Here is a 27,208-nt window from a genome sequence, read left to right on the forward strand (position 1 = left end):
ATACATTGCTTGTGTGTGTGTGTCTGTGTGTGTAATGCATTGTGTGTGTAATGCATTGTGTATTTTTCTGTGTGCAAGGAGTGCATTGTCTTTGCGTGTAAGGGGTGCATTGTGTGTGATTGTGTGTGTGTGTGTGTGTGTGTGATGGATGGATGTCAATCTCTCCCCCCCCCCCTTGTCACTCTCTTCTCCCCCCTCTTCCCCCTTGTCACTCTCTTCTCCCCCCCTCCATTGCCACTCTCTTCTCCCCTCCACCTCTCCACTGTCATTCCCCCTCCCTACCCTGTCACTCTCACCCCCCTGTCAATTTCTTTCTCTCCCCTGTCAATTTCTCTCTCCCCCTCCCTTGTCACTCTCTTCTCCCCTCCTTCTCCCCACTCTGATTCACCCTCCTTACCCTGTCACTCTCACCCCCTGTCAATTTCTTTCTCTCCCCGTCAATTCCCCCCTCTCAATTTCTTTCTCTCCTCCCTCTCCCTGTCAATTTCTTTCTCTCCCCCCTGTTAATTTCTTTCTCTCACCCCCTCACTGTCAAATCATCTCCCCCCTCACTGTCAATTCCTCCCCCCTCACTGTCCATTCCTCTCCCCCCACTGTCAATTCCTCCCCCCCTCACTGTCCATTCCTCTCCCCCCCTGTCAATCCCCCCCCCCCACTGTCCATTCCTCTCCTCCCCACTGTCAATTCCTCCCCCTTCACTGTCCTTTCCTCTCCCCCTGTCAATTCCTCCCCCCCTCACGGTCCATTCCTCTCCCCCCCACTGTCAATTCCTCCCCCTCACTGTCCATTCCTCTCCCCCTCCCCACTGTCAATTCCTCCCCCTCACTGTCCATTCCTCTCCCCCCCCACTGTCAATTCCTCCCCCCCTCACTGTCCATTCCTCTCCCCCCCTGTCAATTCCTCCCCCCCCTCACTGTCCATTCCTCTCCCCCCCACTGTCAATTCCTCCCCTCCTCACTGTCCATTCCTCTCCCCCCACTGTCAATTCCTCCCCCCCTCACTGTCCATTCCTCTCCCTCCCCCTGTCAATTCCTCCCCCCTCACTGTCCATTCCTCTCCCCCCACTGTCAATTCCTCCCCCCCTCACTGTCCATTCCTCTCCCCCCACTATCAATTCCTCCCCCCCACTGTCCATTCCTCCCCCCTCACTGTCCATTCCTCTCCCCCCACTGTCAATTCCTCCCCCCCTCACTGTCCATTCCTCTCCCCCCCACTGTCCATTCCTCTCCCCCCCACTGTCAATTCCTCCCCCCCCCCACTGTCCATTCCTCCCCCCCTCACTGTCAATTCCTCCCCCCCTACCTCTATTGTAGCGTGGCCGAGCTCTGTATGATCCGCGGGTACAGGGAGCATCTGTCTCCTGTACCCGGCCGGACTAAAAGGAAGTGCACACTCAGTGTTCACTTCCTGTTAGTCCGGCCGGGTACAAGAGACAGATGCTCCCTGTACCCGCGGACCATACAGAGCTCGGCCACGCTACAGTGAGGGAGTGACAGGCAGGAGCGCTGAGCGCTTCCCTCCTGTTAGCCCCTCTCCTCATGCTGCACCCGGGCGGTGCGCCCTCATGGACGCACCAGCCCGGGCAAAGCTGCAGCCGCCTGAGGCTCTCTACAGAGCGCTCGGGCGGCTGCAGCATGAGGGGGGCCGGCGCTCCTGGCGGCGCCCCTTCCCAAGAGGCGCCCTAGGCGGCTGCCTAGTCCGCCTAACAGGTAGCGCTGGCCCTGCAGCCAAGGAGAGTGGACTGGAACGCGCATGAACTAGTCAGTGGGGGGCGCTAGACACAGTTGAGTGAGCATGTGTACTGTGTGGCCGTCACATTCAAAATGACTGAACGAGTATAGCAACAAATCTGCGTCAAATTTTGGGTTAAACTTGCACATTCCTCCACGAAAACTATTTGGATTATTCAGAAGGCTTTCGGGGGATGATGTAATGAATGCAGCGCAAATAAAAGTGTGGCACAAACGCTTTAAAGATGGTCAAGAATCTGTTCAAAGATTTGGTGTCCTGCTACTTCCGGCTTTTCCCAAACTAAACTTACCTTTGAAAGGCCTGATATTTCAGGTAAATACGACGAGGTAGCTGATGGCGATTCCAACAAAGAATATTACTGAGTGTTTTGAACAGTGGAAGAGACGCTGGGAGAACTGTGTGAGGTCCCAAGGTGCCGACTTTGAAGGGGACTGAGGCTTCAATATCCTACAATGTCTCTTCTATATTCTTCAATAAATGTCTATTTTTCATATTACAAGCCTAGATACGCTTCAGACAGACCTTGTATATATAAAATATGCTTACCAATTTTCCCAGTATAACAAAATGCACCCCTTAAGTTACAATAAGCAGCCTTGCAATTCGTTTCTAATTCCCTCTGATATAACATACAACGCTGCAGACTATGTTATCGCTTTATATTAATACGTTAAAAGTGAGAGGTGTTGGATAGAACACTTCGCCACGCAGCTTTACTCCGTAGTTAGATCCTAAAGCCCATAGTAAATCCTCTAATTGCCTTCTGGCTATATTTAGCATATTAACCCCTTCATGAGATGATCCGTCAGGTGTCATGCTTTTCTGCAGGGCTCATTCAATGTTGGTTTACCTCTTGAAACCTGCCAAACCGCATAACTCCACGCCCGGCTGCATGAAATATGCATGACAAGTACACAGGGGGTGGAAACATGAACGCATGTGGATATAAATATAGAATAATATGTGTACGCTGCTTTCGATATCTGCTGCATGCGTAGCGTAGTTCTGATCTGTCGAAATGTCCTCTCCAGGATCCATGCAGGAGCTACAGGAGGGGTCAGTGTGCCCACTTTGTGCCTGCTATTTTGAGGATCCTGTGACCACAGAGTGCGGGCACAGTTACTGCCGGGGCTGCCTGGTGACCCACGCTGGCAGAAAACAGAGTACTAGTGGGCAGCTGATATGTCCGAAATGTGGGCGAACCATGAGCTGGAAGGGGGTGACCACAGATGTCCAACTTGGAGTGACCACCCGCATTGCCCGTCGCCTTAATCTCCCCGCACCACCCAAGAGAAAGAAGTTTGGGGCACAGGTGAGATGGTACCTTTATCAAGGCAGGGGTTTATTTATATTTAACCAAGAAAAAAAAGTTTCATTCAGATCTGATGGGGTTTGTTGTAACCTGGCAATTGTGGAGAATTGACAATAAATTGCAAGTTTTAGGCCAAAACAGCCACGTTTTAAACGTTCTGCATCTCAGCAGGTTCACTGTATTTAGTTTTATTGCCCACAATTCTTGGACAAGCTCCAATGATTTAGTTCTAATTAGAAATTAGCACCAGAGCGATCATTTGTTTAATGATATAAATGTTACATCAAGTGAAAATGAATAAGCAAAGAACACTGTGTTCTATGGAAGGATATTGAGAATTACAACGTATTCTAGCATTTATAGACTGCTTTCATTTCATTATTGCAATGCTCTGCTGTCTGTGTATGAAATCTGACTTCAGGCATTGGAGCAAAGGTCTCAATACTCCATTCACTTTATAACATGTAGATATAATGATAGCGATTCCATTACTCGAGTGGTATAACAGTATTTTTATACAGTGTGTAATAGTACTGATTATTCTGATACAGTGTATAATAGTGCTGAGTATTCTGATACAGTGTATAATAGTGTTGATTATTCTGATACAGTGTGTAACAATACTGAGTATTCTGATACATTGTGTAATAGTGCTGATTATTCCGATACAGTGGATAATAGTGCTGATTATTCCAATACAGTGTATAATAGTGCTGAGTATTCTGATACATTGTGTTATAGTACTGATTATTCTGATACAGTGGATAATAGTGCTGATTATTCCAATACAGTGTATAATAGTGCTGAGTATTCTGATACATTGTGTTATAGTACTGATTATTCTGATACAGTGTATAATAGTGCTGATTATTCCAATACAGTGTGTAACAATACTGAGTATTCTGATACATTGTGTAATAGTGCTGATTATTCCGATACAGTGGATAATAGTGCTGATTATTCCAATACAGTGTATAATAGTGCTGAGTATTCTGATACATTGTGTTATAGTACTGATTATTCCAATACAGTGTATAATAGTCCTGAGTATTCTGATACAGTGTATAATAGTCCTGAGTATTCTGATACAGTGTGTAATAGTACTGATTCTACTGATACAGTGTATAATAGTGCTGAGTATTCTGATACATTGTGTAATAGTATTGATTATTCCAATACAGTGTATAATAGTTCTGAATATTCTGTTACATTGTGTTATAGTACTGATTATTCTGAAATACTGTGTAACAATACTGAGTATTCTGATACAGTGTATAATAGTGTTGATTATTCCGATACAGTGTATAATAGTGATGAGTATTCTGATACATTGTGTAATAGTACTGATTATTCTGATACAGTGTGTAATAGTACTGATTATTCTGATACAGTGTGTAATAGTACTGATTATTCTGATACAGTGTATAATAGTGATGAGTATTCTGATACATTGTGTAATAGTACTGATTATTCTGATACAGTGTGTAATAGTACTGATTATTCTGATACAGTGTATAATAGTGATGAGTATTCTGATACAGTGTATAATAGTACTGATTATTCTGATACAGTGTGTAATAGTACTGATTATTCTGATACAGTGTATAATAGTGCTGATTATTCCGATACAGTGTATAATAGTGCTGTGTATTCTGATACATTGTGTAATAGTTCTGATTATTCTGATACAGTGTATAATAGTACTGATTATTCTGATACAGTGTGTAATAGTACTGATTATTCTGATACAGTGTATAATAGTGCTGATTATTCCGATACAGTGTGTAATAGTGCTGATTATTCCGATACAGTGTATAATAGTGCTGTGTATTCTGATACATTGTGTAATAGTACTGATTATTCTGAAATACTGTGTAACAATACTGAGTATTCTGATACAGTGTATAATAGTGTTGATTATTCCGATACAGTGTATAATAGTGATGAGTATTCTGATACATTGTGTAATAGTGCTGATTATTCCGATACAGTGTATAATAGTGCTGAGTATTCCAAACAGAGTGTAATAGTGCTGATTATTCTGAAATACTGTGTAACAATACTGAGTATTCTGATACAGTGTGTAATAGTGCTGATTACTCCGATACAGTGTGTACTAGTACTAATTTTTCTAACACAGTAACAATACTGAGTACTCTGATACAGTAACAATACTGAGTACTCTGATACAGTTTGTAATAGTGATGAGTATTCTGATACAGTAACAGTACTGAGGATCCTGATGCAGTGTGTAATAGTGCTGATTATTCTGATACAGTAGCAGTACTGAGTATCCCTATACAGTGTGTAATAGTGCTGATTATTCTGATTCAGTAACAGTACTGAGTATTATCAAACAGTGTGTCATAGTGCTGAATATTCTGATACAGTAACAGTACGGTGTATTCTGATACAGAGTGTAACAGTTCTAATTATTCTGAAATACTGTGTAACAATACTAAGTATTCGGATACAGTGTGTAATAGTGCTGATTATTCTGATACAGTAACAATACTGAGTATTCTGATACATTGTGTTATAGTACTGATTATTCTAATACAGTAACAGTACTGAGTATTCTGATACAGTAACAGTACTGATTATTCTAATACAGTAACAGTACTGAGTATTCTGATACAGTAACAGTACTGATTATTCTAATACAGTAACAGTACTGAGTATTCTGATACAGTAACAGTGCTGAGTTTTTAATACACTAACAGTACTGATTATTCTGATACAGTAACAGCACTCAGTATTCTGATACAGTAACAGTACTGATTATTCTAATACAGTAACAGTACTGAGTATTCTGATACAGTAACAGTACTGAGTATTCTGATACATTGTGTGTAATAGTGCTGATTATTCTGATACAGTAGCAGTACTGAGTATCCCTATACAGTGTGTAATAGTGCTGATTATTCTGATTCAGTAACAGTACTGAGTATTATCAAACAGTGTGTCATAGTGCTGAATATTCTGATACAGTAACAGTACGGTGTATTCTGATACAGAGTGTAACAGTTCTAATTATTCTGAAATACTGTGTAACAATACTAAGTATTCGGATACAGTGTGTAATAGTGCTGATTATTCTGATACAGTAACAATACTGAGTATTCTGATACATTGTGTTATAGTACTGATTATTCTAATACAGTAACAGTACTGAGTATTCTGATACAGTAACAGTACTGATTATTCTAATACAGTAACAGTACTGAGTATTCTGATACAGTAACAGTACTGATTATTCTAATACAGTAACAGTACTGAGTATTCTGATACAGTAACAGTGCTGAGTTTTTAATACACTAACAGTACTGATTATTCTGATACAGTAACAGTACTGAGTATTCTGATACAGTAACAGTGCTGAGTTTTTAATACACTAACAGTACTGATTATTCTGATACAGTAACAGCACTCAGTATTCTGATACAGTAACAGTACTGATTATTCTAATACAGTAACAGTACTGAGTATTCTGATACAGTAACAGTACTGAGTATTCTGATACATTGTGTGTAATAGTGCTGATTATTCTGATACAGTAGCAGTGCTGAGTTTTTAATACACTAACAGTACTGATTATTCTGATACAGTAACAGCACTCAGTATTCTGATACAGTAACAGTACTGATTATTCTAATACAGTAACAGTACTGAGTATTCTGATACAGTAACAGTACTGAGTATTCTGATACATTGTGTGTAATAGTGCTGATTATTCTGATACAGTAACAGTGCTGAGTTTTTAATACACTAACAGTACTGATTATTCTGATACAGTAACAGTACTGAGTATTCTGATACAGTAACAGTACTGAGTATTCTGATACAGTAACAGTGCTGAGTTTTTAATACACTAACAGTACTGATTATTCTGATACAGTAACAGCACTCAGTATTCTGATACTTTAACAGTACTGATTATTCTAATACAGTAACAGTACTGAGTATTCTGATACAGTAACAGTACTGAGTATTCTGATACATTGTGTGTAATAGTGCTGATTATTCTGATACAGTAGCAGTACTGAGTATCCCTATACAGTGTGTAATAGTGCTGATTATTCTGATTCAGTAACAGTACTGAGTATTATCAAACAGTGTGTCATAGTGCTGAATATTCTGATACAGTAACAGTACGGTGTATTCTGATACAGAGTGTAACAGTTCTAATTATTCTGAAATACTGTGTAACAATACTAAGTATTCGGATACAGTGTGTAATAGTGCTGATTATTCTGATACAGTAACAATACTGAGTATTCTGATACATTGTGTTATAGTACTGATTATTCTAATACAGTAACAGTACTGAGTATTCTGATACAGTAACAGTGCTGAGTTTTTAATACACTAACAGTACTGATTATTCTGATACAGTAACAGTGCTGAGTTTTTAATACACTAACAGTACTGATTATTCTGATACAGTAACAGTACTGAGTATTCTGATACAGTAACAGTACTGAGTATTCTGATACAGTAACAGTACTGAGTATTCTGATACAGTAACAGTGCTGAGTTTTTAATACACTAACAGTACTGATTATTCTGATACAGTAACAGCACTCAGTATTCTGATACAGTAACAGTACTGATTATTCTAATACAGTAACAGTACTGAGTATTCTGATACAGTAACAGTACTGAGTATTCTGATACATTGTGTGTAATAGTGCTGATTATTCTGATACAGTAGCAGTACTGAGTATCCCTATACAGTGTGTAATAGTGCTGATTATTCTGATTCAGTAACAGTACTGAGTATTATCAAACAGTGTGTCATAGTGCTGAATATTCTGATACAGTAACAGTACGGTGTATTCTGATACAGAGTGTAACAGTTCTAATTATTCTGAAATACTGTGTAACAATACTAAGTATTCGGTTACAGTGTGTAATAGTGTGCTGATTATTCTGATACAGTAACAATACTGAGTATTCTGATACAGTAACAGAACAGGGGACAAAATTTTTTTAGATACATAAATGAGAAAAGAAAAGTAAAACAAGGATTAGTTAGATTAAAAACAAAAGAAGGAAGGTATGTAGAAGAGGATAAAGGTCTAGCTGACTGTCTCAATGAATATTTTTGTTTGGTATTTACAGATGAAAAGGAAGGAAAGGGACCTAATTTAAGAAAAAGGATAAATGAGTCATGTATTACACGTGAGTTTACAGAGGAAGAGGTTCTATTTCAACTGTCAAAAGTAAAGACAAATAAGTCAATGGGACCTGATGGAACACACCCAAAGCTATTAAAAGAGCTTAGTGGTGTACTAGCAAAGCCATTAACAGATTTATTTAACCAATCATTGATAACAGGAGTAGTCCCAGAAGATTGGAAATTAGTGAATGTTGTGCCCATTCACAAGAAAGGTAATAGGGAGGAGTCGGGCAACTATAGGCCAGTAAGCCTTACTTCAGTTGTGGGGAAAGTGATGGAAACCATGTTAAAGGATAGGATTGTTGAACATCTAAAATCACATGGATTTCAAGATCAGAGACAACATGGGTTTACTTCAGGGAGATCATGCCAAACTAATCTTACTGATTTTTTTGATTGGGTAACTAAAATTATAGATCAGGGTGGTGCAGTAGACATTGCTTACCTAGATTTCAGTAAGGCTTTTGACACTGTTGCACATAGAAGGCTTATCAATAAACTGCAATCTTTAAGTTTGGATTCCAATATTGTTGAATGGGTGAGGCAGTGGCTGAGTTACAGGCAACAGAGGGTTGTAGTCAATTGAGTATATTCGAAGCTTGGGCTTGTCACCAGTGGGGTACCTCAGGGGTCTGTACCAGGGCCGGACTGGGAAAAAAATTCAGCCCGGGCATTTTTTGTTCACAGCGGCCCACTGAAAAGGGGGCGGGGCCAGATAGGGTGTGTTTTGTCATCCCCAATGACAAGCACGCCCCATCTCAAAGTGAGCATGTTGGTTCAATGCTCTTCCAGGGCATGAGAAAAAGGCCCTGTATTTGTTCTGCACAGTGCAAGCAAATTTAATAACATGCTTCCATTGTTTGCTTGAAACTTGTCTCAGGGGTTTCCATAATTGGGATACTCACTGTATCCCATTCATGGAGACGCTATGTGTTTGCTTACATGGAATCTAGTGTGTGCATAGGGGATCCAGAGTGTGTGTGTAGGTGGTGCAGCGTCTGTGTGTAGGGGATCTAGTGTGTGTTTGAAGGACTCAGGAGTGTGTATAGGAGATCTAGTGAGTGTGTGTGTGCGTGTATAGAGGATTCAGAGTGTATATAGAGATTTAGTGTGTGTGTATATCTGTAGATATCCAGAGTTGGGTAGGAATCTATTGTTTGGCTGGAATTTAATGTGTTTAGGGGTGCAGTATGTGTGTGAGGGGTTCTGTAGTATATATACATATATGTTTGGTGTGTAGTATTGTGTGTGTGTGTGAGTGGTGCAGCGTGTTTGGGGGCTGCTGTGTGTGTGAGGTGTGCAGTGTGTGTGTGTGTGCTAGGATGCTGTGTGAGGGTGATGTGTGTGTGTGTGTTAGGGTGCTGTGCGAGGGTGATGTGTGTGTGTCTGTTTTAGGGTGCTGTGTGAAGGTTCTGTGTGTGTGAGTGAGGGTGCTGTGTGTTGGAGCGCTGTGTTAGGGTGGTGTGTGTGTGTTAGGGTGCTGAGTGTGTTAGGGCGCTGAGTGTGTTAGGGCGCTGAGTGTGTTAGGGCGCTGAGTGTGTTAGGGCGCTGAGTGTGTTAGGGCGCTGAGTGTGTTAGGGCGCTGAGTGTGTTAGGGCGCTGTGTGTGTTAGGGCGCTGTGTGTGTTAGGGCGCTGTGTGTGTTAGGGCGCTGTGTGTGTTAGGGCGCTGTGTGTGTTAGCGTGATTTGTGAGGGCGCTGTGTGTGTGTTAGGGTGCTGTATGAGGGTGATGTGTGTTAGGGTGCTGTATGAGGGTGATGTGTGTTAGGGTGCTGTATGAGGGTGAAGTGTGTTAGGGTGATGTGATGTGTGTTAGGATGCTGTATGAGGGTGATGTGTGTTAGGGTGATGTATGAGAGTGATGTGTGTTAGGATGCTGTATGAGGGTGGTGTGTGTTAGGATGCTGTATGAGGGTGGTGTGTGTTAGGGTGATGTATGAGGGTGATGTGTGTTAGGATGCTGTATGAGGGTGGTGTGTGTTAGGATGCTGTATGAGGGTGGTGTGTGTTAGGGTGATGTATGATGGTGATGTGTGTTAGGGTGATGTATGAGGGTGATGTGTGTTAGGGTGATGTATGAGGGTGATGTGTGTTAGGATGCTGTATGATGGTGATGTGTGTTAGGGTGATGTATGAGGGTGATGTGTGTTAGGGCGCTGAGTGTGTTAGGGCGCTGAGTGTGTTAGGGCGCTGAGTGTGTTAGGGCGCTGTGTGTGTTAGCGTGCTGTGTGTGTTAGCGTGATTTGTGAGGGCGCTGTGTGTGTGTTAGGGTGCTGTATGAGGGTGATGTGTGTTAGGGTGCTGTATGAGGGTGAAGTGTGTTAGGGTGATGTATGAGGGTGATGTGTGTTAGGATGCTGTATGAGCGTGATGTGTGTTAGGATGCTGTATGAGCGTGATGTGTGTTAGGGTGATGTATGAGGGTGATGTGTGCTAGGATGCTGTATGAGGGTGATGTGTGCTAGGATGCTGTATGAGGGTGGTGTGTGTTAGGGTGATGTATGAGGGTGATGTGTGTTAGGGTGATGTATGAGGGTGATGTGTGTTAGGATGCTGTATGAGGGTGGTGTGTGTTAGGATGCTGTATGAGGGTGGTGTGTGTTAGGGTGATGTATGATGGTGATGTATGATGGTGATGTGTGTTAGGGTGATGTATGAGGGTGATGTGTGTTAGGATGCTGTATGAGGGTGGTGTACCCTAAATAATACCCTAACACACATCACCCTCATACAATGATAATAATAAACATATATTTTAACCCCTCCAGTAGTAAGGGGAGGCAGGTAAATGCCAATATTAATGTGTTTTTTTTTAATAATACATTTTTTTTTTTTTAAATAGACATTATACCCCCCCCCCCTCTTAATTTCTTACCTATAGCCTGGAGGGGAGGGGGGGCTGCTGACATCCATCCCTGGTGGTCCTCGTGGTAAGTGAACTCTAGCCCTTTGGGGCTAGAGTTCACTCTCGCGAGACCGGGCCGGTTGCCATGGCAACGGACCGGATCTCGCGAGAGAAACCCGGCGGAGCTGCAAGTTAGAGCTCCGCCGGGTCCTCCTCCAGGCAGGCTGGCTCCCTCCCTCTCTCCCCCGCCGGCGGCCGCGTTTGATTGCATGTGGGCCGGTGAGGGAGATCTTTGATCTCCCCACCGGCCCTTAATGCAACACAGCGGGGCCGGCGCTCGGATAGCGCCGGCCCTGCATAGACCGGCTGGATCTCCCCGGCCCGTGGCCATCACGGCCCACCGGGCATTTGCCCGGTTTGCCCGATGGCCAGTCCGGGCCTGGTCTGTACTCATTCTCTTTAATATTTTTATTAGTGATATTGCAGAAGGTCTTGATGGTAAGGTATGTATTTTTGCTGATGATACTAAGATATTTAACAGGGTTGATGTTCGAGGAGGGATAAGCCAAATGGCTAATGATTTAGGTAAACTAGAAAAATGGTCAGAGTTGTGGCAACTGACATTTAATGTGGATAAGTGCAAGATAATGCATCTTGGACGTTGTAACGGATTACCTCCCGTTGACGGATGCTCCTAGCGCTTCCTGAGGACTCCACGCACTGCAGACGACACCACAACCACCGCAGACTCCACAACCGCCGTAGCTTAACTAGAGCCGCGCCGTCTTCCTTCCACCCTGAATGAACCTCCAGCATTCAGGACCGTGTGGGAAAGACCTCTCCTCCAAGGAGAGCATAACAGGAACAAGAACAAGTGATTAAAGCTCAAGGGAATATGCAGTGCATAGCAATCCCCAGTGTGATATAGCTGTTCCCTCCAATAACGAGACAAGGCTACGTATTGAGGGTCAAGAAGAAGTCTCTGAAGTTTAATTACACACACTCTGCATTTATGCAATTCTCCCCTGCAAGGGAGACGCCCACATCCAATTAAACATTACCCAATCACACAATGGTTACCTCCCACAGATTCCCTCCCCTTAGCCTGAGAGGTAACCCAATTATAACATACAGTTTAAACATACATTTTCATACTTTTCTATAACTCCAAAACTATACATTCAATCTTCATAAAAAAACACATATTAATAATCAGCATACTTTACTTACAAACATATCCAAAATTCAGCGAATTCCATTCAGGGGTTAAAGAGTTAGCTGGAAGTCCTTTATGACCGACCGCAAGCACATTTTCATGCCCAAAACTGTTCCACAGATTCAGGCTGTGAGGTCGGTCTATTTCTGCCCTGAAAAGTTACAAAGTCCCATCCGAAGGCGGCGTTCGAATCGTCGAACTCACTTCGACTTTTGTCAAAGTGTCGAAGTGAAACCGGGGTTGTTTCCGTGGTGTTATATTGTCTACCAGAGGTCTGTTTTACACCCAGAAATGAAAAAGTCCAGTTCGAACGTGTGTTCGAATCTTCGAACGGGACTTAGTCTCCAGCCGCAGTGTCGAAGGGTAGGGGAAGGTATAGCTCACCGTGTTCGACTGGATTAAAATGGCCGCCGCCACGTGTTCGACTGTAATGGCGGCCACTTCGACGGCTTCGGCACTTCGACTGCATTCGAAGTGCCAGTTTAAAAGTTGGAACACTGCTCCCAAGTATTTAAAGGGCCAGGAACAGCATACAAACATCCATTGTGCCCAAATACAAGTCTCAAAGGGCAATACCTTCCAGGGCCATAGTCGCAGGGCAGGAGGCTAGCCATAAGTCCTCTCCAATGCCCAGTGGCAAATGGCAGTTTGTCACAGACATAAAAACCCAAGGGCAGAGTACAGAATATTTGATAGAGTCCTAACCTCAACATCTGAGGAAAGGGATTTAGGGGTGATTATTTCTGATGACTTAAAGGTAGGCAGACAATGTAATAGAGCAGCAGGAAATGCTAGCAGAATGCTTGGTTGTATAGGGAGAGGTATTAGCAGTAGAAAAAGGGAAGTGCTCATGCCATTGTGCAGAACACTGGTGAGACCTCACTTGGAGTACTGTACACAGTACTGGAGACCGTATCTTCAGAAGGATATTGATACTTTAGAGAGGGTTCAGAGAAGGGCTACTAAACTGGTTCATGGATTGCATGATAAAACTTACCAGGAAAGGTTAAAGGATCTTAACATGTATAGCATGGAGGAAAGACGAGACAGGGGGGATATGATAGAAACATTTAAATACATAAAGGGAATCAACACAGTAAAGGAGGAGACTATATTTAAAAGAAGAAAAACTACCACAACAAGAGGACATAGTCTTAAATTAGAGGGACAAAGGTTTAAAAATAATATCAGGAAGTATTACTTTACTGAGAGGGTAGTGGATGCATGGAATAGCCTTCCAGTAAAGGAGTTTAAGCATGTGTGGGATAGGCATAAGGCTATCCTAACTATAAGATAAGGCCAGAGACTAAGAAAATTGGGCAGACTAGATGGGCCGAATGGTTCTTATCTGCCGTCACATTCTATGTGTACAAATACTGAGTATTGCAATACAATATGTAACAGTACAGAGTATTATGATACAGTAATAATATTGAGTACTTGAGTATTCTAATACATTGTAGTACTGAGTATTATGACACCATGAGTAACACTACTGAGTATTCTGATAATGTTTTTTTTATAACAGAGTAATAACCAGAGTACCAGTGGCGGATCCAGAGCCTGATCTCGGGAGGGGCACTTGTAGATTATTTAAAGAAATAATCCAGACACAATAACCACTACAGCTCAGTGTAGTGGTTATGGTGTCTATAGTGCCGGGACCCCCTCCCAGAGTAAGTAGTCAAACCGTTTAAGAACAGTTTGACAACTTACCTGAAGTCTGCTGTGAAATGGGGCTGTAGTAGTGCATAGGAGCAGTAGTGTGTGTGAGTGGTGCAGTGTGTGTGTGAGGGGGACAGTGTGTGAGCGTGTGTGAGAGCGGCAGTGTATGTCAGGGATGCAGTGTATGTGTGGGGTCAGTATGTATGTGTAACAGTTGCAGTGTGTGTGTGTGAGTATTGCAGTGTATGTGTGAGTGTGGGCAATGTGTGTATATGGGGTGGCAGTGTATGGGGGCAGTGTGTATGGGGGGCAGTATGGGGGGCAGTGTGTGTGTATGAGGGGGCAGTCAGGGGCGTATTAGCCGCGAGGCAAACAAGGCATTTGCCTTGGGCGGCATTTTCTAGGGGGCGGCAAAAAAAGCCGCCCCCCAAGTGCCCAAGACAAATGTCTTGTTAGCCTTGCGGCTAACAGACATGCCGGGCTGCTGCTGGGCGGTCGGGCGGCGCTCTTGGGCGGCTGGCGAGGGAGCACTTCATCTGAGCTGTCTGCTCAGCTCCCTCGCGCGCCGCAGAGTGAGGCTGGGAGCCGGAATATGACGTCATATTCCGGCTCCGCCTCCCAGCCTCACTGTGCGGCGCGCGAGGGAGCTGAGCAGACAGCTCAGATGAAGTGCTCCCTCGCCAGCCGCCCAAGAGCACCGCCCGACCGCCCAGCAGCCACTGGACCACCAGGGAAAAAAGATGCCCCCCCCCCCCCAGCATTCCCAAAGGTAAGGAGGCTGGGGGGGGTTGAAGTAAAAAATAAATAAAAAAAAGTGTTAATGTGAGTGAGTGAGTGTGAGTGTCTGTTAGTGAGTGTGAGTTTGTGTCTGTTAGTGAGTGTGAGTGTGTGTGTGTGTGTCTGTTAGTGAGTGTGTGTGTGTGTGTCTGTTAGTGAGTGTGTGTGTGTGTGTGTGTCTGTTAGTGTGTGTGTGTGTGTGTGTGTGTCTGTTAGTGTGTGTGTGTGTGTGTGTGTCTGTTAGTGAGTGTGTGTGTGTGTGTCTGTTAGTGAGTGTGTGTGTGTGTGTGTGTCTGTTAGTGTGTGTGTGTGTGTGTGTGTCTGTTAGTGAGTGTGTGTGTGTGTGTGTGTGTCTGTTAGTGAGTGTGTGTGTGTGTGTCTGTTAGTGTGTTTGCCTGTGACTGTGTGTGTATGTTAGTGAGTGTGTGTCTGTTAGTGCGTGTCTGTTACTGAGTGTGAGTGTGTCTGTTACTGAGTGTGAGTGTGTCTGTTAGCGAGTGTATGCGTATCTGTCAGTGAATGTGTGTGTGTGTATTTAGAATGCGGGACGGGGTAAAGGTTGGGTGGGGGTGGCGCGGGGGGGGGGGGTGCCTGAGTTTTGTCCTGCCTAGGGCAGCACAAAACCAGGATACACCACTGGGGGCAGTATGGGGGGCAGTACGGGTCTATGGGGGTCAGTGTGTGTATGGGGGCAGTATGGGGGTCAGTGTGTGTGTATGGGGGTCAGTGTGTGTGTATGGGGGTCAGTGTGTGTGTATGGGGGTCAGTGTGTGTGTATGGGGGCAGTGTGTGTGTGTGGGGCAGTGTGTGTATGGGGGGCAGTATGGGTGTATGGGGGGCAGTATGGGTGTATGGGGGGCAGTATGGGTGTATGGGGGCAGTGCGTGTGTATGGGGGCAGTGCGTGTGTATGGGGGGCAGTGTATGGGGGGCAGTGTGGGTGTATGGGGGCAGTATGGGTGTATGGGGGCAGTGTGGGTGTATGGGGGGCAGTGTGGGTGTATGGAGGGCAGTGTGGGTGTATGAGGGGCAGTATGGGTGTATGGGGGCAGTATGGGTGTATGGGGGGCAGTGTGTGTGTGTATGGGGGGCAGTGTGTGTGTGTATGGGGGGCAGTATGGGTGTATGGGGGCAGTATGGGTGTATGGGGGGCAGTATGGGTGTATGGGGGGCAGTGTGTGTGTGTATGGGGGCAGTGTGTGTGTGTATGGGGGGCAGTATGGGTGTATGGGGGGCAGTGTGTGTGTGTATGGGGGGCAGTATGGGTGTATGGGGGGCAGTATGGGTGTATGGGGGGCAGTATGGGTGTATGGGGGGCAGTGTGTGTGTGTATGGGGGGCAGTGTGTGTGTGTATGGGGGGCAGTATGGGGGCAGTGTGTGTATGGGGGGCAGTGTGTGTGTGTGTATGAGGGGCAGTATGGGTGTATGGGGGACTGTATGGGTGTATGGGGGGCAGTATGGGTGTATGGGGGAAGTATGGGGGCAGTGTGTGTGTGTATGGGGGCAGTGTGTGTGTGTGTGTGTATGGGGGACAGTATGGGGGCAGTGTGTGTATGGGGGCAGTGTGTGTGTGTATGGGGGACAGTATGGGGGCAGTGTGTGTATGGGGGGCAGTGTGTGTGTGTATGGGGGGCAGTATGGGTGTATGGGGGCAGTATGGGTGTATGAGGGGCAGTATGGGTGTATGAGGGGCAGTATGGGTGTATGGGGGCAGTATGGGTGTATGGGGGCAGTATGGGTGTATGAGGGGCAGTATGGGTGTATGGGGGCAGTGTGTGTGTGTGTGTGTGTGATATAAGGGTATGGGGGCTTTTTTTTAAATATATATATACATTTTTTATTTAAATAAATATTCTATGTCCCCCCCTCCCTTCTTACCTTTACTGGGGGGAGGGGGGACATTTCCCTGGTGGTCCGGTGGGCGATTCATTGGTGGTCCCAGTGGTGAGCGTGAACTCTAGCCCACACTCCCGGGCTAGAGTTCACTCTCGCGAGATTTGGAGCGTTGCCGTGGTAACCGCGGCAACGCTCCAAATTTCGCGAGAGGAGGACCCGGAGGAGCTGCAGCCTGACCTCCGGGTCCTCCCTCTGACTCACTCCCTCCCTCCCCCGCCGGCCACCAGCACAGTGCCTGCGGACCGGGGAGGGAGATCTGTGATCTCTCCTCCGGTCCGCACGCACATTGCAGGGCTGGCAGGGGAGGGAGAGGGAGACCATCGGTATTCTCGGGGGGGGCAATTGCCCCGTTGCCCCCCCCCCCTGGATCCGCCACTGCAGAGTACCACACATTAATTACTCACTAAACTGGTAATTGTCAGAGACTAGGAATAAACTGCTGACAATATCCAAATCAGCTAATTCCGCTTTGTCTAAAATGTCTAATTTTCGTGTTCTTGCCCCACATTCCCCAATTTAGTGAATTAATCCGATAGTATTATGTAGTGAGTATTGGACAAATAATGATTATATCGCTGGGTAAAATGCTGGAGTGGAAATTCTGTGCATTCATCTGATTTTTGGATAATGTCTCTTTAATTCACTATTTGCCAAATATTTGTCAGTTTCAGCTGTTGGGTGGCACATGAAAAGTGCTGTATGTAATTGCACAGAATACACTGCGAGCCTGGGAGAAACCAGGTAACAGCCACAAACAGGGCGCCATGATCAGCTGATCCCCATCCTACTGTGCATGGATTCTGGGAAGCATTTTTCATGCACATACAAAATCAAGGCGGACCCTGCAACCCTACATGTATGCGTGGCACTCAGCAGCGTTCTAGACATTAGGATTTCCATTTATTTTTTTGCAATATCAAGGTGACAATCTCAGAATTTCACTGAAACCCCATCAACTCCTATTGGGTTTTATTGACTAACCAGGAACTGTACAGAATCGACAAAGGAAACACAGATTTTACGCCAAATAGTAAAGCAGGAAAATAGCTGAGTTGGAGCTGAACTTGAATTTCTTCCAACGTTTCTAAATCCGTTGCCAATTCTCCACATTCCCCAGTTCAGTAAATTAAACCCATGGTAAATGGTTCTGCTGAGAGCCAGCCAGTACGATGTGCGCCAGTACATTCCATAGCGGGCGGGCAGCGCTCGCTGGCTTCCACTGACCCAGCAAACTTTGTTCTTCTCACTTCTGCTTAGTGACAAAACAAGAGATTTTTTTTCACTGTCACGTGAACTAAGTTGCAAAATTCAGGACAAAATAGCTGATTTAGAAAAATTATCCACTTTATCTACAGTCACAGACTCATTATTTTACTCAGCACATTGCGGTTAGATTTTTCAGTTCATCAACATTCACTGTTGAGTGACTAAACGGTAAACTCTGTACAAAAGTCACGTAAAAAGGTACAAAAAAAACACTTCCTCGATTAAAAAAATGGAGAACAGGGAATTCTTAAAAATATGGCGGCTGTTTGTTCTTCCACGTAGAAACGCACAGTATTTATTTATTACACCCCCGCCAGCCAGCAGAAGGCTTCTTTGCAATGGCTGCAGCTGGGCAGTCTTTAGGCTTTTTTCACTAAACTTTGTATTGTATTGAATTAAAATCCAAATGGCAACATTTAGGCAAAAATAGCCGCTCTTGAAAAATTCTCATATCCACTATAGTCACAGCTCGACTATATTTGCCTGAGGTTTGCCGTTTGGATCTCAAATCAGAGTTTCGTGAATAAACCCCTAGGTCTCTCACACCACTCTTACTGTGTGTACACAGCATGCTGTGCTGGTTGTGTTATTATCTGGGGTATATAGCAAGCTGTGTGTATTGACAGCAGGAAGGAACCGAGCAGCTGCCGCCAATCTGATTCTAAATGATAGGAATTCTCGCTGGCGGGAGTATAGATAACAAATCTACACACTCAGCAAACTGTACTGGAACAAACTAAGTCCAAAATAGTGCACCAAGTGAAGACCATACCCTTGAATAGGGCTTTTAACTAAGGTAAACATTGCTGGGAATTCAAATTGAGTGAATTTCTAAATTTAGGCCAGTACAGCCAGATTTGAGAAAATGCCAAGTCAAATTACATGTAAATACCTCCCAAGGTCCCCTGTTCTTTATTCCTGTCTACACTCCCCACCTACAAGCAGAATATTTGACCACTTTTATTTATCTATTTACGTCACACCTACTGTATGTGAGAGAAATAGCGATTTTACTTTTATACTAACTTTTCAGACCACGTGTGACATATTGCAACATGAAACACTGTATACTGTCTAAAGGTTTTCATTTACCAAATATCTTTTATAAAAGATGAAAGAATTAGTGAAAAATAATAATTATGTAAATTTATATAACAATTGGATTTTTTCTCTGAAAAGCAATCTACATACAAAAATTGTTATGTTATATATTTATAGGCTAGCTGTGCATCCCCTATCTCAAATAAATGGTGTGCAGTGAGTTTTTTTTTTTTCCTCACAAAGCTCACACTGAAGGGGCTAATAAATCCTGCATTTGTTCTCTGTGCGTTTTTAAGTCCACACGGATGTAGTGCGGATTTTACATGCAGTTTCGAGTTTGTCTTATTAAGCAGAGTGTTTTTTTTCCCACTTCTGCTTATTAACAAAACCACAGGATATTTTCACTAACCAGAGAATCAGATTCAAACGTTCAGGACAACGTAGCTGGTTTGGAAAACAAATCTCAATTTCATCTAAGGTGACTGACTCACTATTTTACGCTGCACTGTACAGCTAGATTGTCAAGTGGCCATAGTTCACTGTGTACTGATCAAGTCTATACAAGGTCATGCAAAAAGGTACTAACACTTAATTAACGGAGGGTCTTTTCTGCTCTCCCTTGTCCGTGAATCCTTTGGCATATAATCTATGCCATATAATTGACTGACAGACGGGAGAAAGACCCATTGTAAAATAGGTCTTTCTCCCAATCTATACATTTCCCGGCCAATCTGCTAGCACAAGGTAAAGAAACTTTTACGCTGTTTAAAAGACCAAAGGTACTTTTGGGCATGATAGGTACCCTTTAATTGCTGTCATAGTATTGCTGATAGGGCTCCAGAGCCCCAGTTCAACATGCAGTCCTAATGACCATGTGTAATTATGTTGGTAAGACACATCCACTGGGAATCTTTTTAAAATCCTTTATACACACCAAATACAACACAACCAGCATAGAGACAGAATTTGTAAAATAAAGAGATACATAACTGTCCAAGTACAAAAATATATATAAAAGTAACAATTTAAGTAGATATGTCCCCAATGAAAATTTGCAAGCATAAATATTGTGGCTGCCCATAAGCTACGCCCCAGGATCAGGGGAATGCTCCCCACCACTAAAACAACATTAAAAGCCTGGGATGTGTTAAGGAGGTAAAGGGAAATGCCTGGTGGTCTCGGCCATGCCAACATCCATTCTGAAATATGAGCACCCTGATGTTGATGTTGACTTCTAGAGATCTCTCTCTCTATAGCCAATTTGGACAATGTCTTTTCAAACAATCATTACTATCCTTCAACAAAATTCAAATGAAATATAATCTAGAAGATTTGGTTGCCCCAAATACGAAATTATAAAATTATAGTTAACAAACGTAGAGATATTTTTGAAGTCCCAATTCTTGAGCACACTCTCATTATTATTTTATAGATTTTTTAAAATTTTGTTATTTACATTTTTTCTTAAAGGGACACTGTAGGCACCCAGACCACTGCAGCTCATTGAAGTGGTCTGTGTGCAGTGTCCCTTTTAAACCTAGTGCTGCAATGTTAAACATTGTATTTCCATAGAAACGGCAATGTTTACATTACAGCTCTAAGTCTGCCTCCGGGGGCTGTCTCCCAGATAGTCACTTGGGGAGCTTCCTGGATCCAAACAGACCTTTGATCCGGTATCTGACGCTGCACATCCTTACGCTCTGCATGAGAACATCCAGCTATGGAAAGCATTCATTCAAAAAAGTGAAAAAGTGAGCAGGCAACTTTTCTGTTTTGTTTCATGTATTTAGGCTGATAAATACTATAGCCACTGCTGCCGCCCAAGAGTAGTGGGAGTTTGATCCCAGAGGCTATTTTATTGTGTTTCCATAATGCTTTGCAGCCAATGTTAAGGTAGTTTGTGGCTGTTTTGCCTGTTTCTGACAGTACGTTACAGCGGAGAGCTAAGTGATCTATACACGAGGCCTAATGTTTTATTAATAGTGACCATATGGCAGTTATCTAAAATGTGTCCTGCAGGGTAATCATAAAATCAATGCTACCCCGCAGGCCTGTTCTGTTATAACCGCATTGTATGACCGTTACTCTGTAATGTCACCCTAGGATGTCAGCTTGTTTGAACAATGCCTTCAGCACCTTCTGTTCCTGTACGCCCAGCTTGTCTTGTTGCTAAAACTTGTGTGTTAGTCCACCTATTGTACAGCGCTGCCGAACTTGTTGGCTCTTTATAAACTCTAATAATATTCACTATTTGTTAGAGAGCAGGGGTTTGATTGTGCACACTGTAAGGGGTAGGACATAAAAGGTGGCTGGAGAAATTGTGTACAATGGCCCCCAGATGGGGTGTGAAGGTTTATAAATGATAAATAAAAGTCACGGGGGGGGGGGGGGGGGGAGGTTATTATAGAGAGACACATAAATTATCAGCTTCGGATTGCTCAGCTGCTGTGAACCTGTCTAACCTTTAGGGAAAATTAAATATAGGAATCCCTGGGACACTTCTTGTCATTATTTTATTTTATTTTTTGAAACAAATTTTTAATTCTTTATTTTTATTTGTGCATGCATTAACAACAAGCGTGCAGCGCCACGACAGCAGCTGAAGGCGTTTTCATAGCTTTACAATACGTGGCAGATAAACAGAACATTTTTAATAACATGAAAAGGTCAGACTGTGGAACATTAGTGTTTCACATTAGTCTAAACATACATATGACAGGTTTATTTATGCTTAGAAGTGCGATACGATTTCGGCATTGCTTGTCTAAGAGGGGTATGCGTTTCTACTTATGCCACTGTTTAAACTGCTTGGGTTCTCGCTTGTTTAGTCATCAAGATGGGCAAGTCAGAGAGTGAAAATTAGAGGAGTGACCAAGAGGGACAGCATAGCATGTACTAGCATTTTTGCCTATGGGGGGGATAAGTATATCTTACTGAATCGTGTGGCAATCAATATGCTAGTGTTGTTAGAAAGTCCAGACAAAAGATAAGGCTCTCTCCATAGGGATCCTGGGATGTCATCCCACTCTGGCGCTTGGTAAGCTCTTCTCTTTCCCAGGTGGTGCAGTGGTGCCCCCCTCCGCTGTCTTGGTAGTGTGCGGCAGTAGCTGCTGTGTCTCAGGTCCAGACTGCTGAGGTGGGCTATTCCTGGCTGTGTGCTGGGTGAGTGGTAAGCTTGTTCGGTTCCCCAGGTCAGTCTTTGCTGGACTAGCAGCGCCGGGGGTTCGGTGGTCGCCATGGCTTTGCATTGTAGGGCTTAGCCTGTAGGGTCCTGCTCTTTTGATGCCCCCTTTATCTGTGCTTATCAACTGTAGCTTGTACCTTTGGTGGTTAGTCAGCCGACATATCCCTGGGGCAGGCTGTGGTGTTGGAAGGTCTCTCCCGCGATCCGCTTAATCATGCGGGTAGGTCGCGCACATGGCTGGCGTGCTGCGGCCATCTTGAGGAGCACTGCCCTATGGTCCGCGGCAGGGTAGTTGTTTGCAGGCCCTGCTTGCTGCACCTCTGGTTGCCCGTGCAGACCGGGATGACCCCCCCGGTCCAGAGTGGGGGGGGAGCCAGGCGCCGGCCGGAGACCCGAGAGAGCGGCCATTTCGGCCCGGCTCAAGCTCCCATGCGCCCCAGGCCCTTGTCGGGTCGTTGCTGGCGGGTGTCCCCATGTACCTCTGCAGATAGGGATCAGTTTGGTCGCCGTTTCGTTGTGCTGGGTGAGTTTTTGCTTGTGGTTATCACCGGTTTTCCGGCCCCCGGAGCAGGAGCTCAGACAGAACGCGTCTGATCCCGCCGGCGGTCAGGCCTTGCCCCCTTCTTGTCATTATTAAAATGCAGCTTGTGTAAACACGTATCTCGTGATCTGTATGTATTTCTGGTTTCTGCACACCTCCTGACTTCGGCAGGAAATTGGGAAGCCGTTGGGAGGGGGGAAAGGGCACCAGTGATGCAATTACAAGGGTGAGAGCCTGTGGGAAAACACGCCAGGCTGCGTGTCAATCATTTTAACCAGCCTGCTGAGGGCAGACCCTGCGGCAAGCACTGTTTTAGTTCTCTCTCCAGAAACCTGGCGCCCTGAACGTAGTGTAAGTGCGTCTAATGACGCACTAGCGCTATGATTGTTTGGTGTCATGGTGTCCCTAAAAGTGGTACTAATTCTGGAAGGTGGGACAGGACCAGGAAATTGGGATTGTCGTGCCAAAATCGGGATTATTAGGAGGCATGTTTCTGGGGCGCATTCAGTGACATCACATGACATCATGGCGGATACCTGCACAGGCAGCCAGTATGCCTTTTGCATACTGAGTCCATGGGATGTGTAGAAAACATTTCTGTGATAGGAGCAGGATCAAGTTTAAAGTTATCAGAATATGAAATGGCAGACATTGGTGATAGTGAGAAGGTGAGAAATAAGGAAATCAAACCAGGAAGGATCCATGACAGGTCAGAGTTGGCGCTGTTAGGTATAGTGTCCGCATCACGCATTGTTTGTAGGAATGTATATCTCAGGGCTTCGCTAATTGTTCCTATTCTGTAGCGTGCCAGTTTTATACAGTAATTAGAATGGTATTATGCCAGTCTTGACGAGACGTTATGAGTTCACTAATTAGCTCAGTGTTTCCAGTAAGTCTCAATCCTCTTATTTTACGCTTTCTCTAAATGAAGTCATTAAACAATTAATGTAATGAGCTGCTGAGCCATGCGTTAAAGGAAAACTGTCATAATTTTTATTATTAGCATTTCAGATACAAAATTATATGCGTTTCAGCCTCTGTTTGTATCATTTTGTAAAGCGAAGATATAAGAAAATATTTAGTGCATCTAAAGGATTACACGTCCTCCATAAGGGCGGCCATTTAAAGTCCTGTTTGGTTGGAAATACAGCTTACTCATCTGCACAGGTCTGGTGGCAGTGCTCAGTAATTCAGACATACTGGAAATGGGTGGTGTTGATGATAAACGCCGTTACAGGAGTCCAGATTGCCCATTCCCCAGAAACATTATTATTCCTGCTGTATCCAGATCCCATCCCCGTACCACAAAAGATGCTACTCAACCACTTATGGACAGCTGCAAATCTTCTCGTTCCAGTTAAATGGAAAAAAAAATCTTACCACCGTCGCCCTTGGAATGCATACAAAGAGTGGAATCGATAAGGGTAATGGAAGACACTACTGCTTCCTTCACTGATAGGTACCCTATCTATACCTCCACCTGGGAACCTTGCTTGAAATTTACGTCAGATAACTCCACGTCACAGTAAAATTGGACACAATATTGTCTCATGCAAATGTACAGGTATTCTGACCTGTCTCACACCAAGTCACCTACCCGGCAAACTATGCCCTACTCCCTCGTGGGTACCTACACTGGTAGTGGCAACAGACTCAGGTTGAGTCCAAAGGGCTTGTGTATTCCTCAGTTATATTAGATTATGGTGTTAACTAACAATGTGACACTTGTTACTACGCATTCCACACCCTAGTGGCCATAGTTTGTTACTACTAGAGAGCTTCATGAACAGTGGAACATTCAACAGCGGGCCTACTGAGTAAGATCAACCATCAAGACTTCAAGACCTACCCGCCCAACTTCATTATGTTACCAGAAGTTATCCTTCAGACAGGGAACATGTTTCACTTGGAATTAATGTAAAGCTGGTTGTACGAATTTGCTCTCTGCAATTACTTCTGTATTTTTCTGAACATACTCATATGTAATACAAAACTGAGAATACAAGGAACTTCTAAAATAAAAAGAAAGAAATACCGCTTACTCAACAAAAGTCCATGAATACTTTGAATGGTATAAATTGTCTCAGAGTGCGATTTTGTGATACCACGAGCTTGCGCGTCACATCAGCATTCCTGAGCACACAAAAGGTCTCTGTGACCTGTGGGGTCTGTGATCAGATACTATAAGGGCTTCCAACCAAAGAGGAGTTAAAGATGGCTGCTCGCATTGAAGGGATATTTATTTATATACACTATAACACACAGAAGCAATAAAATGCAAATATTCTAAATATTTTAAATTATAAAAAAAACAAAAAAAACAAAGACGGTTGTTTCCCTTCAAGGAAATAATTTTGCATTAATAATAAATATATTCCAAGGAGCTGCAGGCTTTCACAGGCACAACTTGAGTATGAGGAAAATACTTCAAAATAAAGACAGTTCCTCTGGTTCTTCTAAGAAACGCTGGTTTTGGTGGGTAAAGAGTTTCAACACATGTTGTTGGACTAAAATTCCCAGAGTTCTCTCACAGCCAAAAGGAAATGCAACCCAGCAGCTGAAGTCGGGATGCATTGTTATCTAATATGCAATAAATGTCCACTGTTATCCTTGAGCAGATGAGGTAAAATGGTGGAAAAACGAGTTGGGTACAAGTTGCTCAGAACAAGGGCTGTTCTAACTAAATCCTTTACCAATGAACACAATATAGCACAGCCTGGGGCTGGAGAGACAACAACAGGAAACATTGCTATCAGAAACAGTTGTAGATACATGTAGCAGCATCCCAGCAGAGATGGCTGAGACTAAATACGAGGGAAGGATTTACTATGATATAGTACTATCTTACCAGTACTCTAATCAACAGTGTATAAACAGCGCGAATGCATGATCTGCCATTAACAGGGCTACAGTTAGGTCTAATCTCTACGCCGTGAATTGTAGTGAATTGAACACGGAATTGTAACATTTATCTCAAGGTTGCTGATGTGAAAAAAAATCCAATTTAGCCATAGTTAAATCTTGACTGAGAATTCACAGTGAATTTCCAATTTGAAGACAAAGTAGCCAGACCGAAAGCTTAGCTGTCCTAGAGATTTTTTTCCATTTCCGCCATTTTGATCTTGACATTGACGAATTCCCAGATCTTTAAACTGACTCTCCAGGGATAGTCTTAGACCCATAACTACTGAATTCTGTAGTGTCAACTATGCTTAGGCTACAATTGCAAGCCCAAAAGTGGTGCAAGTATAGTTAAAACCGTTAATATTTCAGACTATACCTCTTTTAAATCAATATTAAATGTGCGGATTATTTATGATCTTGTACCAATTACTAAGTGAATGAAAAAAAATAAGAAAAAATCCTGAAATGTTATTCCTCAACCTTTCAGCTCCTCTAAACAAATAAAAAATGATGAGGATTATCCAACACTAATTGTACCGTTTTATGCCGATATTAACCATATTTGCCAAAACATCAAAATATAAAGAAATATATTTGCAATTGCTTCTTTATAAAAACAGAAACAAACACACATTTAGCAAATGTAGAGACAACTCGAGCCTCCATTTAATATTTTTTGGTTAAGCTTATGAAATTATGTATTTATTTTTGGATAAACTTTTAAAATTATTTAGTATTTTGAAACATATTTTGAGGTTTTTATTTATTATTAAAATTATTGTAAAACTTTTTTTCCAAAAATATAAAATTATTTGAAAAGCTTAACCAGCGATAGTAAATGGGGGCCTTAATTACTAAACATAGAAACATAGAATGTGAAGGCAGATAACCATTCAGACCATCTAGTCTGCCCAATTTTCTAAATACTTTCATTAGTCCCTGGCCTTATCTTATAGCTAGGATAGCCTTATGCCTATCCCACGCATGCTTAAACTCCTTTACTGTGTTAACCTCTACCACTTCAGCTGGAAGGCTATTCCATGCATCCACTACCCTCTCAGTAAAGTAATCTTGTCTCTCACTCAGAGATATCAGAAAGAAAGTTTTCCTATAATGCATTCGTAATTCACACTTCATCTACTAAAAGCGCATTCTGTAAAACATATATATCGATTTATTTTCATATCTGGGGAAATTGGTCTCACTGGGATATAATGCCAGTCCTGAATATACGCTAACAAGTCTTTTTTTTATTTTTTATTGTAGGGTTTACAATAACAATAAGAGAAGACTGCAGAATATCCCTACTCTGAGAGGCCTGCAGACCATCACCTTTGTGGGAGGATGGATGAATGGCTGGCTTTCGGGAGAGTGTCCATTGCCAGCGACAGATCCTCATTCCTAATATTTATGTCTCTGAATATTTATATACGCTCTGTATTTTTCCATTTGTTTTAATATATATACATAAAGTGTATTTTTATATTAAAGTATCTATTTAATAATACATGCATTCATAGTAACCAGATTGTATAAGGATACTGAGTATCAACACTGTGATACTAAAGGGATCTCGATGTTAATTAATTCTGCATTTATTTTTCATACATTTAGACATCTTTAAAAA

General features: G+C 43.3%; 1 protein-coding gene across 1 annotated transcript; it reads left to right on the top strand.

Annotated features, from left to right (window-relative positions):
• The first annotated feature begins 2,666 nt into the window (after nt 1-2,666).
• LOC134573474 (RING finger protein 39-like) lies at nt 2,667-27,023 on the top strand. The gene is made up of 2 exons (XM_063433240.1): nt 2,667-3,064; nt 26,848-27,023. Exons 1-2 carry the CDS (start codon nt 2,771-2,773, stop codon nt 26,857-26,859), a joined length of 306 nt encoding a protein of 101 aa, XP_063289310.1. The 5' UTR covers nt 2,667-2,770; the 3' UTR covers nt 26,860-27,023.
• Nucleotides 27,024-27,208: the final 185 nt, after the last annotated feature.

Source organism: Pelobates fuscus, chromosome 9, assembly GCF_036172605.1.
Source record: "Pelobates fuscus isolate aPelFus1 chromosome 9, aPelFus1.pri, whole genome shotgun sequence".
Lineage (NCBI taxonomy): Eukaryota > Metazoa > Chordata > Amphibia > Anura > Pelobatidae > Pelobates > Pelobates fuscus.

Bases quoted from the DNA above. Each gene is read 5' to 3' on its own strand.
- LOC134573474 (XM_063433240.1), top strand. From the start codon at position 2,771: ATGTCCTCTCCAGGATCCATGCAGGAGCTACAGGAGGGGTCAGTGTGC.